The sequence below is a fragment of the Anopheles coustani genome, chromosome 2 (assembly GCF_943734705.1).
Source record: "Anopheles coustani chromosome 2, idAnoCousDA_361_x.2, whole genome shotgun sequence".
Taxonomy (NCBI): Eukaryota; Metazoa; Arthropoda; class Insecta; order Diptera; family Culicidae; genus Anopheles; species Anopheles coustani.
Genome location: NC_071289.1, coordinates 39,150,653 through 39,162,930, shown reverse-complemented (window position 1 = coordinate 39,162,930; position 12,278 = coordinate 39,150,653). Strand labels below are relative to the sequence as shown.

Sequence of the window (12,278 nt, the reverse complement as noted above, 5' to 3'; positions counted from 1 at the left end):
TTGGGTTGGAGTGGCGCGAGGGGGAAGGTTGGGTCGGGGGAGGTTACGCCGATGGCCGCGACGAAGCGTAAAGGTGACGACGCGTGACGCGCGGTGGATCGAAGAAAACCGCAAAGAAAACGGCTCCGCCGGGTCCACCGAGGATCGGGCCGGCGGTTGGGGTGGGATGGTGGGGGATGATCGGTGCATGGAAGCTCATTTACATGACAACAATCGGTGTTTCACCTTCAGCTGAACCTCGGGCTGGGAGTAGCAGCACCGGATGTACACTGGGGGTGGGAAGAAGGGGGTTTGTGAAGATGGCCAGTGAAACGGTAAAGCGCCCCCCCTACCATCTTGTGATACTACTTCCATTTTGGGTTTCTCCTTCTGTCGGTGGTAATGAAAAGTTTCAGTGTGAAACAGAAGCCGCCTGGAGGACACGACGACTTCGTTATGATGAAACGGTTGTGTGTTAGCTCTGCTCAGGGGCAGCAAGGCGCGGGGTTAAGCAAAACACAGGACCGCAACAATGGACCGAGAGCGGGACAAACATAAACACTGCGGAAAAGATATGTTGCATGTCTCCGCGAAGGGAGAAGATCGGTGCAATATGAGGTTGTACTTGGTGTTTGTTTCTTCACTGAAAACCGTGCCATCCATCGTTTCAATTGTAAGTAGTCCATCGGTCGGCATCCTTTTACGATGGGAAATTGTCGCCTTCAATTGCCTTCGATTGGAGCGAACACAACGGCTGTGTGTGTGTGTGTGTACCTATTTCTGTACGATAGGGTGATCGAGTGATCTTCAAGCATGGCCAGCGAGTGTATTGGCTGTGGAAGCTCGCGCGCGGTGAGGTAACGCCACCATAACCCTGAGGGCCAAGGTAGCGGTCGTGAAATCGTAATTTTCACAAAGCCGTGGCGAGAGAGAGAGATGGAGAGAGAGTGAGAGTTTTGCAACAACACCGAAGTCGAAGGATTTACTTGGCTGGAAAATGGGGTTTCTCGCGAAGGACGGTTTCATGAAATTCAAATAATCGCTCAATGCGAAGCCATCGGATTTGCGTGTGTATGCGCGCATGTATGGGTCCTGTCAAAGAATGCCATAACAGACTTATTTGGACACATCATTAGAATTTCGGATTACGTGCTGCCGAGAGTCCTTGCGGTTGCCGATTTCAACTGAGTTTGATTCGGAGGTGTTTCAATTCGATAGTAAAATTTCACCACTTAAGAAGGTTAAGTTAAAAAAGAACGATGAAATTGGACAAATGATCTAAAAGTTCTTCAATATGAATAAGAAAAGTTGAGTTAAGCGAACCTAATCAAAATGAGAATTCAAAATAATCGAAATTTACATAAATGACTTAAAATATACAGCACTAGTAAAATATACTTTCGAAACAAAAAACAATTCATACAATCGAAAAGATCTGAACATACAATAGTAAAATGGTGCATTGACAAAGATCTAATCTTTATGTACTATTACTGCTTTATGTACTGTACTGTTGTGCTTTATGAATCTTTAGGCGAAATGCATTCATATGAATCTTTCATCTAAGATTTATTCATATGAATCTTTCATCTAAGATTCATTCATATTGACTCATGAATCTTTTGGATTTGAATTCGGGGGATTCGAATCCTAAACCGATGATTAATTTTAGGAAACCTTCACAAATTTTTCATAAATCTCAAGCGACAAAAAGAAGAACCTCTCTTCCAATGTTTTGCATTTTTCCTTGATTTTTATTTCTCTCGAGCTTTCTTTTAGCATTTACGAATCTTTGAGATTCATGAATCTCTTATTAGAAGATTTATGAATCTCAAAAACTATGTAAAGAGTAATTCATGAATCTGAATCAGAATCACACAACTCTACTTTATTGGAATTATAGAAACTAGGAAACAAATCGATTAATTATTTAAGTAAAGCAGTTAGTCTTCGAGTAGTTGTGTCAGGATTATTTTTATCGTACCTTAAATTAATAATGCTAGCATGTTTTACATGCTATTATTCAGGGGTCGGCATAGATTTGGCCAGATGATTTAATGGCCAGATGATTTAAAGTAAACCGAAAGCACGGGCCAAATACCTTAAACGATTATTTAATGTTTTCAAAGTAGTACCCTTTAGAATGTAGCATTCACTTTCCTAATATTAAAGATACATTGAAAATGAAAAAGATTAAATATTTTAAATTTTATTGTTAAACTATTTAAAACATTTTCATACTTATTTTCGTTGAATTTCGTTTTTTTTTTGACATATAACAGGAACACCTCATTCAACATTATTAATCTTCAATTTTGGAATGAAAACAAACTTTACATCATGAACATTATCATAATCCATAATCCATTATATGCTATAATTGAAAATTAGCTTGCAAGTGATAAAAAATGGTTTTGGTGGAAGGCTTAGCTTCATTAGATTGGAATATATCCGTTTGGAAAATTGATACAAATTACCATTCCTTACTTTTCGGGGTAAAGAGAGAACTAATGTTCAATCAAGGAATTAAGTTTTCACGTTGTCAAGAAACCCCTCCATTGCTTGCAGAAAATCAATTAGCGCACGCTCGACCAATCTTGGGAGGTCCGCATAGGTTTTCATCACCCTGACGTCATTATCCCGAACTTCATGCCACACACAGTGGTGTACTCGAAAGGGCAACAAATTGACCTAGCAAAAACATCATTAGCCTAACGACAATCCGCGTCGAGGAGGAGGAGGTTCCAGTGCACTCCGTATTGACCGTTTCCCTTTTTTTTCTTTTGCTAATTGCAGGACGCACCTGAAGCTGGAATCGCTGGAGGACGCGGTGGTGCTGGACGACCCGACCGAGGACCTGCTGCAGGACAAACGGGGCTGCCCCGCCTACGTGTCGCCGGAAATCCTCCGCGCCAACACGACCTACTCGGGCAAGGCGGCCGACATGTGGTCGCTGGGCGTGATTCTCTACACGATGCTGGTCGGAAGGTAAGCCAGCCCCCACAGTGCAATACTAGAAATTACGAGAGACGTTCGGATGGAAGAAGAGTCGGCCGGGGTCGGGCATCCCAATCCGCCCGGGTTGCGAAACGGAAGTGTGTAATTATAGCCGTCCGACTACGGCCGCCGCTCGTTTTGGCGTGGAAAGGTGGTTCAATCGATAGGAGATCATTATTCCAGATCAAAGGCATCGCCTTCCGGGAGGCCCCGAAGGGTAGTCGGGGTATGATTGAGTGCTAATGACAAAGTCATACCGAAACTCATCTCCGGAAGTTTGCTTTCGTGCAGTTCCGGTACTTAAAGCAATCTCGCTTGTTGAAACACACACACACACACACATATTTAGTGTACGCAATAAATCACGCCAGCTGACGACGATGATGATGCCGTTTGATCCGCTCGCATGCGGTTGAGTGACCCCTCCAAAGCCCGTTTCATTGACTCACCTCACCAATTCAATGCAGAAAGTCACAAGTTCCGACAGTTTGCATCGGCATGCACGAACAGGATTGGATCACGACCAACGGAAAGGTGACGCGATTCCCGGGTTCAGATTCAGGAACTGTGCCAGTCAATGACTCGGTTTGTGTTGCCTATCGCTCGCCGGTTTGTGGTGAGTCGGTGTTACTAGCATTACCTCCACTGTGTTCGCGAGTAGACGCGTCGTCGATGTTGGCAAAATCACGTTTAATCTTGTTTCCTCCCGCCATTAGCCGTCGTCGTCGTCGTCTTCGTACAAGCGCGATTGTGGTGGGTCATGCGAAGAAGGCAAGCGCGAGCACGAACAAACGAGAAGTTGGAAAAAGAGATTGTGTTCGCGGTTCGCTTCCCAACGGGCGCTAAACGGTATTCGTACACGCGGGACGGGAACGGAGAGAAGAAAGAGGTTACCCCTCCTTTCGGGAACTGGACGCGGGAGTTCACTGCTGATGATCGATCCGACAGCGCGGAAGGGTTTTACCGCGACGATCATCGCACGCGCGCTGCCTACGTCAGCCTTGGCTGACATCACTCCGTGCGGCTAAAGGTAGCATAATTCGATCGGTTCTAACAAGATTTCTTTTATGCTAAGATTAGTCAGTTTTTTTGGAAACATGAAACAGAGGTAGACAAGCTGTTTTTCGTTTTATCTTGCGAGCTTTGTGTTTGCATGACTCATGCATTCCAGTGTAAACGAATGTTGGGAATGTTGGTGCAATCTTCTGATGTTCGGCGAGCAGAAAGCATAATTCCCCAACAGTAAGGAATTCCAGGAATTCCCGGAACCTCCAGAAGGAACTGCATAAGCGGTGAATCATCATTCTCGCGGTCGCTCTCGTTGTTGCACATAAAGCAGTTGCAAAACAAGCGTTACCGATGTGCATTTGTGGGATAGGCAATCAACACTTTTGTGAGGAACACAAAATAACATGTTAGACCAGGGCTCGGCATACAATTACTAAAAACGGCCTGATGATTTTATAAAAACCGAAAGAGCAGGCTGGATACCTGAAAAGATGATTTAATGCTTTCAAAAATGAATGGAGTACACATTTTCTAAATAGTAGTTACATAAGAAGTAAAAGATAATATATTAAAAAATTTGGTAAAAGGGTCGGTGAGTACAACTTTTTAAAACACTTCCATACTTATTTTCGTTGTATTTTGATTTTTTTTCAACAAGTAATCGGAACACCTCGTTCAACAATTTTAATCTTCTTTTTTGGCAAGTAAACAAACATTTTGAAGCACTAAAGTTATTTTTTGTATAAAGCAGCACGGGCCGGATAAAATCAGTTGGAGGGCCGGTTTTGGTTTTGCCCACCCCTGTGTTGGACTATGTATCAATTTTTATATTTAGACTTTAAATATACACAAGCTATCGTTTGAACACATGTGCTAGGAGAAAATTAAAATTCAATGGCATTCCTAATGAAAACGAATATCTGATGGTCTAACTATGATACATGCCAATCTATTGTTAAAAAAAATAAACTATTTATATATGAAATGGTTCATAATTGCTTATGAAACTAAATATTTTATTTCCAAAAGTATAAACATGTTACTGATAAAGTTTGCAGTTTGTATCTTTAAATTTGTGTATTAACAATTTTGAGCTTTCTATAAAAGTTATAGAAACATTTAATAATTGCAATTGAAAATATTTTTTCAAGGGCATGGTTGCGTGAATTATTTTTAACATTTCAAAAATGCGCAAGACTTACAGGCATGTTTTATTATTTTTACCTGATCGTAAATTACAAACCGTCTTGTATGCAATTCAGATGGGCTGCATGCAATTTGTATAGTTTCGCAAAGCATCGCTTCAACTTTTTAAAAAATATTTGCCAATGTTACAAAACAAACTGGTACAGCTTAGATTAGATCTTTTTCTTTGCAAGCCTTGGGATTTGTTATTTTTCCAAAGTAAACCTGTACACCTAGCTTTACGGAACCCGTTCGTAGTGTCAAAAAGTTAGTCAAAAAGCACCTCGCATGGTTTTAAAAGGAAAACGTTAAGGTACGCGTGTACCCTTCTAGTTCTTCCTCTTCCCAAGCCGTGACAAACTGCCCAAAGGGCAACAGCCGCCCCACGAGTCTCCCGGTACAATGGGAAGGAAACGTGTAATAGACGAAGAAAAGGATGCAAACGCCGCAAAACAAAACAACACGCAACGGTCAAACCAAAGATCGGGACCGAACGACGAAAGATGTCGATCTTCCAACGCAACACGGGCAAGAAGATGTACACGGCGGCAAAAAGCGAGAGTGTGTAGCGCTCAGGAGGGATCGAAAGGGATGAATCGGGACGAGGACACGACTTTTATTAAGCCTTTCTCTGCCCTGCCACGACAAAAGCCAGAAGAAAAGGGAAGCGAAGCTCTGCCGTCGCAGTCGGGAGTCCGGAAGGATAACTCTCGCGGCAGGTGCACACGCGACCACATTCTGTTTTTGACTCCAATTTTTGGCGTTCCCTTCCTCCCAGTCAACGGGTCCGCGACCCGTGTCCTCAGGTGTTTTTTTTTGTGGTTTCACCTTTCCGTTGCGATTCATACGAGCCGAAATGCATTAGAAGCGAGGCAGTGTTTTTGTGCGCGGTCTTGCTGTGCATTCGAGAATCGAAGGAGGGAAGATGGACGCAATTATGGTGATAAAGAAACGGGCAAAAAAAAAAGAACGAACGGCGAACGATCGTGTACGTGCAGTTTATTTATAGGAGGACACGCGCTCGCGAAAAATAAATTGGTCGCTACCAAAAATAATCATTACAAAGGACCGAAGTTTGGGGTCCGTGAAACCCATAAAAATTAAATTGAAGATTTGAAACGTGAAAAATTGGTCAAGAATGCATCTCAACCGCATCAGTATGAAAGAGAGTTTAAAGTTATAAACGAGATTGAGAAAGCATAAACCGACCGATAGATTAAAAGATGTCCTCCAAAAAAGACCACAGAAATGTGGCCCTCACATGGCGTGGTTTGATGAATCAAAATCACCTGCGTTTATGCTTGCCATGCACCCGACAGATATGGCCACTTCCAGGTGAAGGTCAACGAAACGTTTGACTATCAAATCGCAGCTGTCATTCCAGACAGAAGAAACAGCCCGCCCGCTATTGAGAGGGACAAGCTGTACAAAGAATCGGTGCTCGGGGTCGATTGCTTCTTTTAAACTTGACCGAACTACATTTTCTACACCAGTTTCAAATAAAAAGAAAAAAACAAACACGACCACTGATAGCGAAAGAAAAACATCGAGAAGAACATAAACATACATGTTACTGGAGGAAACAAGGTCGCTTATAGCGTTTATCAGATCAATCGTATTTCTCCGGTAAGATGTTTCGGTTATCAGAGTGGGAGGATCGTTTGATAAAAAAAAAAACGAAGAAAAGAATCTCACATCCGGTTGTCGGAGATTGTGATTTACAGAAAGGCACCCCGATTCCAGAGAAAATTTCAACTCTTATCGAAGGAAATTTTCCTATGAAAATGATAAAACAAATGGTTGCAGAAAAAAAAGTTGCAGATACAGACGTTTTTTTCTATTGATATAAAGATTGAAAAATGTGTTATCTTATCGCAATTCGACGCTTCCAGATAAGAATTAGAATGGAATTTTTAAAATAAATCTTATGAAACCCAATTAATCCATGCTTTATTAAGCCCTCTGAAATCAGCGAAACTGACCTGCTTTGGACAGTCTTTTAAAAAAAAATTATTTGAGGATCCTAAAGATCCTACATCTTAAGGTTCTCAGGTCGTCCTACCTTTTGATATTTTGCTCCTGAACTCCTCTTGACCGACAAGCACTTGAGCCTATAAAATCCTTGTGGAGTGCGTGCCCCGGTATGTTTGGCGAGCTCGTTGAAAACCGATCGATAAGCATCTGTGCGTTTTTGGGAAGAAAAGACACTGTTCTCCAGCACAGCAAAGATGATCAGAACGCGAAAACTCCGAAATAAGTGAGATCGACGAGGAATAGGAAAAGAAACCATCGACCGAGCAGATGTGTTTTACTTTTTAAACTTTTCCGTGTACGATCGTGCGCGCGCGCGTGTGTGTGTTTTTCCTTCACCATCCTCCTCATCCTCCTCCCTTTGCCGTATGCCTTTTTTTCTTTCACTCTCGGTGAAGGTATCAGGAAGGCAGTAGCAACAGCAGCAACAGCAGCTCCCTACGCCACCGCACCATCGTCGTCATCATCGCGAACCGCCATAAAAATGGCCGAAAAGGATGTTAAACATTGCGGTGCGTGGTGGTGCTGCCACAGGATATGTGTGTGCTGTGGGACGCAATGTGGAATCGAAGATAAACTTCGAGCCAAAGGATAAGCGCCCGCCGGGAAGGAAGGCGACGCAAAGGAGAGGCACATAATGATGAAACACATGTTGCTGTTGGCTTGGTTTCCAAAGGATAACGACGCACGATGCAAGCATATAAGGACTTTGGATGAGTCGAGGAAGGAGTTGAATCCCGCCGCGTCGACGGTTAACGGATTCGAAGGAACAACGGACACCAGTTGGATTTCCTCAATCAAAAAAGAAAAAAAAACATCCTCCTTCGCCTACCTTTTTTTGAACGAAGTTTCGTGTGTACGGCTCTCTTTCGCGCTCCCTCTCTCTCTCTGTAGAGAAGCGTTGTCCAAAAACCATTCGTCCTCTGCCGTCGACTGCTGGCCAGAAACAGAATCAAGTCGGTTTCCTCAAGGCAGCAAAAGCGGCCTGCTGCTGCATCCATCCGGCCAACGCGGATGACGCTTCAAAGATGAACGGATAGAAAATTATGCGTTTCTGGTCTTTTTTTCCCTCCCCCCTCCACAACACACCGTCCGTCCGCAAATCATCCCTAAAACGTCATCTGCTGGCGGAGTTCGGTTTTCAGCTCGGGTTTGTGTTGCGGGCAACAATTATATCTGTCCACCTGCCGTCTGACGTTTTCAAACGATTATGAAACTGACAGGCAACCACCACAGGACGCGACGGCCGGAAGAAGAAGGACGGGAAGGGTAAAGGGAATGCTGCTGCATGCAGCTCAATTGTCAATAGAATTTGCGTGCAAAAGAAACAAAACGCTCGTTTCAGCCAATTTTTGGCGGATGTCCGTTTTCCTGCGTCCGGTGTGTTGTTTCACCGTGTGTGTGTGTGTGTTTTTTTCCTTTTGCCGATCGAATCACACCAAAGTGGGACGAAGTGGAGAACGGGGGGAACCTTTTTGCATAAGGCACGGATAAACAATCTTTGTTCGAAAATAATCGCTGCCAGCTTGCGATACGTGGAGTAGATATACTTAGATGAACCACGAGGATCATTGAACTCACTTGAGAGAATATAAAAAATGGATTTTGAAACTAAGATGTGGTATTGTTCGTCGTGTATTAATAATGGATTTAAAACACACCAATATAGTATCACAACTTAACGTTAATGTACAAATTTCACGTACCATAAATTAAAAAAAAATGACTTGGAAAAAACAGTTAAGTGAAGGTATGCTCACTTTATTTTAACACCATGACGAAGTCGAGTTGAGCGCTAAATAAGTCCGTCATAAATAAGCTGTTTTAAAAAGGGTATTACAATTTAGTCGATACGGTTGCATAGATTGCGGCGCTTATGAAATATTTTATGGGAGTGTGCTGTCCTTTTTTATAGCAACTGTATGATCGAACTTTTTAAAGAGTTTTCTTCACATTTGTTAAGAAAGTATTAACGATGAAGTAAAACTTTCGCATACAATATTTAATTATCGTGATGTTTCTTCACTCGGATAAAACGTGGGTATTAAAATTTAACCTCTTCTTTTCCTTCTCGTTTCAGGTATCCTTTTAACGATTCCGAGCACGCGTCACTGTTCGCAAAAATCAGCCGTGGCCAGTTCACGGTGCCAGAGTGCCTATCGTCGAAGGCCCGCTGCATGATCCGGGCGCTGCTCCGGCGGGATCCGGAGGAGCGTATCGCATCCGAGGACGTCCTGTACCATCCGTGGCTGCTGCACGACGACAGCAAGGATCACGCGTATGGTTCACTATCGAACGGAGGCGGCAGTGGCAGCCGGTCCAACGATGATCACTGTGTTCCGGAGTGGTTCGATCCGTCGGAGGATGCCGATTCCACGCGGACTAACCACACTAACGGGCGAGAATCCGGCTTCGATAGCAATTCCCTCTAAGGATGACACAAATCCGCATCTGCAACGACGACGAAGATAAATTGTCTCCCGCCACACTCACACTGGCATATGTATAAGAAAGGATTGCCCATGGGTCATCGCTGTGATTAAATACATCTGTGAGAAGGAATAGGTGGAGCTCGCTCAACGAAGCACGGAACAACGGGATGAGTGAACTACTGTCGAGTCGCAGGTGTACAGACAAAAGCGACCATGTTCTTTCTCACCCGTTGAAGCTTCTCTGTGCAGGACACATACTGAACAAACAAGGACCGACCACTAAGGGCGTTACGGGGGAGCAGCAACAACTTACCTAACAAGCGCGCCATTAACGTTACATTATCAAACCAGCAAAACGATATGTTCGAAGTTAATCGTTTGCGGAAACAGAAAAAAGGACACGTACGGATCAGGGAATCCTTCCGATCAACCTTACTGTGTAAAACCACGGTCGGCAGTATTCGTTTCCCTACCTTACCTTTTGTTTTTCCTTCGTACAAATCGCACCGAGGTATAGTTTTCCTTTTCTCTAGCTTATCCGTCAATGGTAAACAAAGAGGTAGCGTGTAAAAACGACCGGAAGCAGGGAGAGAGAGAGAGAGACAGGAGGGCGAGTTAGTAGTAACTATTTATATATGAAGGACAACAAGTCCGGACGGATGTGTGTAGCGTGTAGGCGTAGCGATTAGATGGCGCTCAAAGGAATCGATGCTGCGGTCCAACACAAATTACCCGGTAGGTAGCTAGGATATTATTTGCAGCACCTTCAGCGATGTCGTCCGTTTTTCTTCCTCCTCTTGATTCGTGTTGATTTTTTTTTAATTCCTTCGCCAATGTGTGCAATCTATGGATTCGTTTTACTTTAATGTTTATACGCCTAGAACATAACAATGCCTGTCCGGTTTCTGCAAAACGAAAAGCTCCTTCCATGCATTACTTTTACTTTTTCTTCCTCTATTTTTTTTCGTACCATAAAAATAACTATGCGATATATTGTGGCCGAATTCGTTGCCGGGTGTAATGTTTGTTAATTTATAACAAATATCCATTGCCATCCCCAGAGTGAACATTACTAGAAGGGCAACATTTACCCAAGCAGATGTGTATATTAAAAAAGCGAGCGAGGAATACGAACAAAACACCCAGCAAAAGACGTTGCCCGTCCTGGGATTGGGGGACGACGATAAAGTGGAACAATTTTTAAGAGCAGCATATAAAAGCATGCATTGTGATAGCGGGGAAATGACGATGATAGCAGTACGGCCATCTCCCCACCGCCGTGTACCGTAAACGTGTCCCCTTTATCCCATCCCATCCTAGGGAGCGCATCGTTTTGCTGTTGGGGTCGTAAACCGCCGCACTTCGAAAACAGACAGAGGCGCGCCTCTTTCGCGTACACATTCAAACAAGCCCACGTGTTGCAAACGCCAGGCCATCCAATCTAAATGATCTATTGTGATCTAAAGCTGATCCATGTGCTGGCTGATGTTGGCCCGATCGAGCAAACAGAAGTGTACATTTTTTTCGCTTATAAGTTTCCTCTTCCTTACGGTTAGTGCACCACCCACTTTGGAGCAAAAATAATTCAAAAATGCATATATATAGACCTATCACATAGTAACATAACAATTTGACCGTTTACGTGTAAAGAAGTAGCTTAGGGATGTATCGTTACGAAAGAGATTTTGCAATTAACATGAGTACTACAAATCTTCCAAACGAAGGGAAAAGAAATTTTTTTTTCTGCCACTACATATTACATAGAGATATATGAAATAACGAAATGTGTATCTTCCCACGTGTTTATAACTAACGTGTTAAGTGTAGAAGTGTGTCGACCAGCCACGCAATATGTTAGAACGCCCTGTGTTCCGCATGGGGTAGTACAAATCGCGTCGCAGAACCGGGTGGGTACGCAGGATGCAAAGGATTGCGGACCCGCGAGTGTTGTGATGACCTCTGCATCTTACCTCCCCCCACCCCCTCCGGGCGGAAGGTAGTGTAGACAGAAAAGAGGGGGTTCGTTCGCGGATGAGATATTTAAAAGAGAAACTGTTTTATTTTGTTATTTTCAAGCGATTGTTGTAAAAGCAATGGAAAACGTGAACTATTGTGTACAAACAAAGCTGACACAACAAAGGTGGTGAAATCGGAAAGAGAAAATGGCGAAAAGCGATACAGGAACCCTTAGTTATTATAGCTACGATACACGGACGGATGTTAGCCTAATAGGAGTAAATAAATTTTGTTATAAATAATACAAAGTCGGTTGCGTTTGGTGTTTTACTCTACATGGTAGGTGGTTGAAAGAAACTATTTAATAAAACAAAATGCAAAGACGAAAAAGGAAGGTGGATAGTTCAAGAGGAACTAGTGCAGAATTTGTGAAAAAATGGTGAATTACAGTAATAACCGCTAAGCATGCAAACTAAAAGAACATTTTTAAAATACGAATAAAGTTTCGATATATTTCTACAAATAAGCTAAAGTAAAAACATTTCCGTTAGGTTACAACAATTGGAGTCATGTCTACAGCGCAAACATTCAATTATCTACATGATATGATTCATTATTACATCCTTTTTCCCGGCACTACTAAATACACTCGATAAAAATAAACATTGCACAAACGTCACTCGCTAAATA

The 12,278-nt window shown here is 43.0% G+C and overlaps 1 protein-coding gene across 1 annotated transcript in view; it reads left to right on the top strand.

Moving 5' to 3' along the window:
* LOC131264371 (tribbles homolog 2) overlaps positions 1 to 11,861 on the top strand; it is a 35,175-nt gene extending 23,314 nt beyond the window's left edge. Inside the window, exons 4-5 of the mRNA XM_058266673.1 lie at positions 2,776 to 2,967; positions 9,281 to 11,861. Of these exons, the coding sequence (XP_058122656.1) occupies positions 2,776 to 2,967; positions 9,281 to 9,632 (544 nt within the window). The 3' untranslated portion in view covers positions 9,633 to 11,861. The remainder of the gene's footprint in view (positions 1 to 2,775; positions 2,968 to 9,280) is intronic.
* Positions 11,862 to 12,278: the final 417 nt, after the last annotated feature.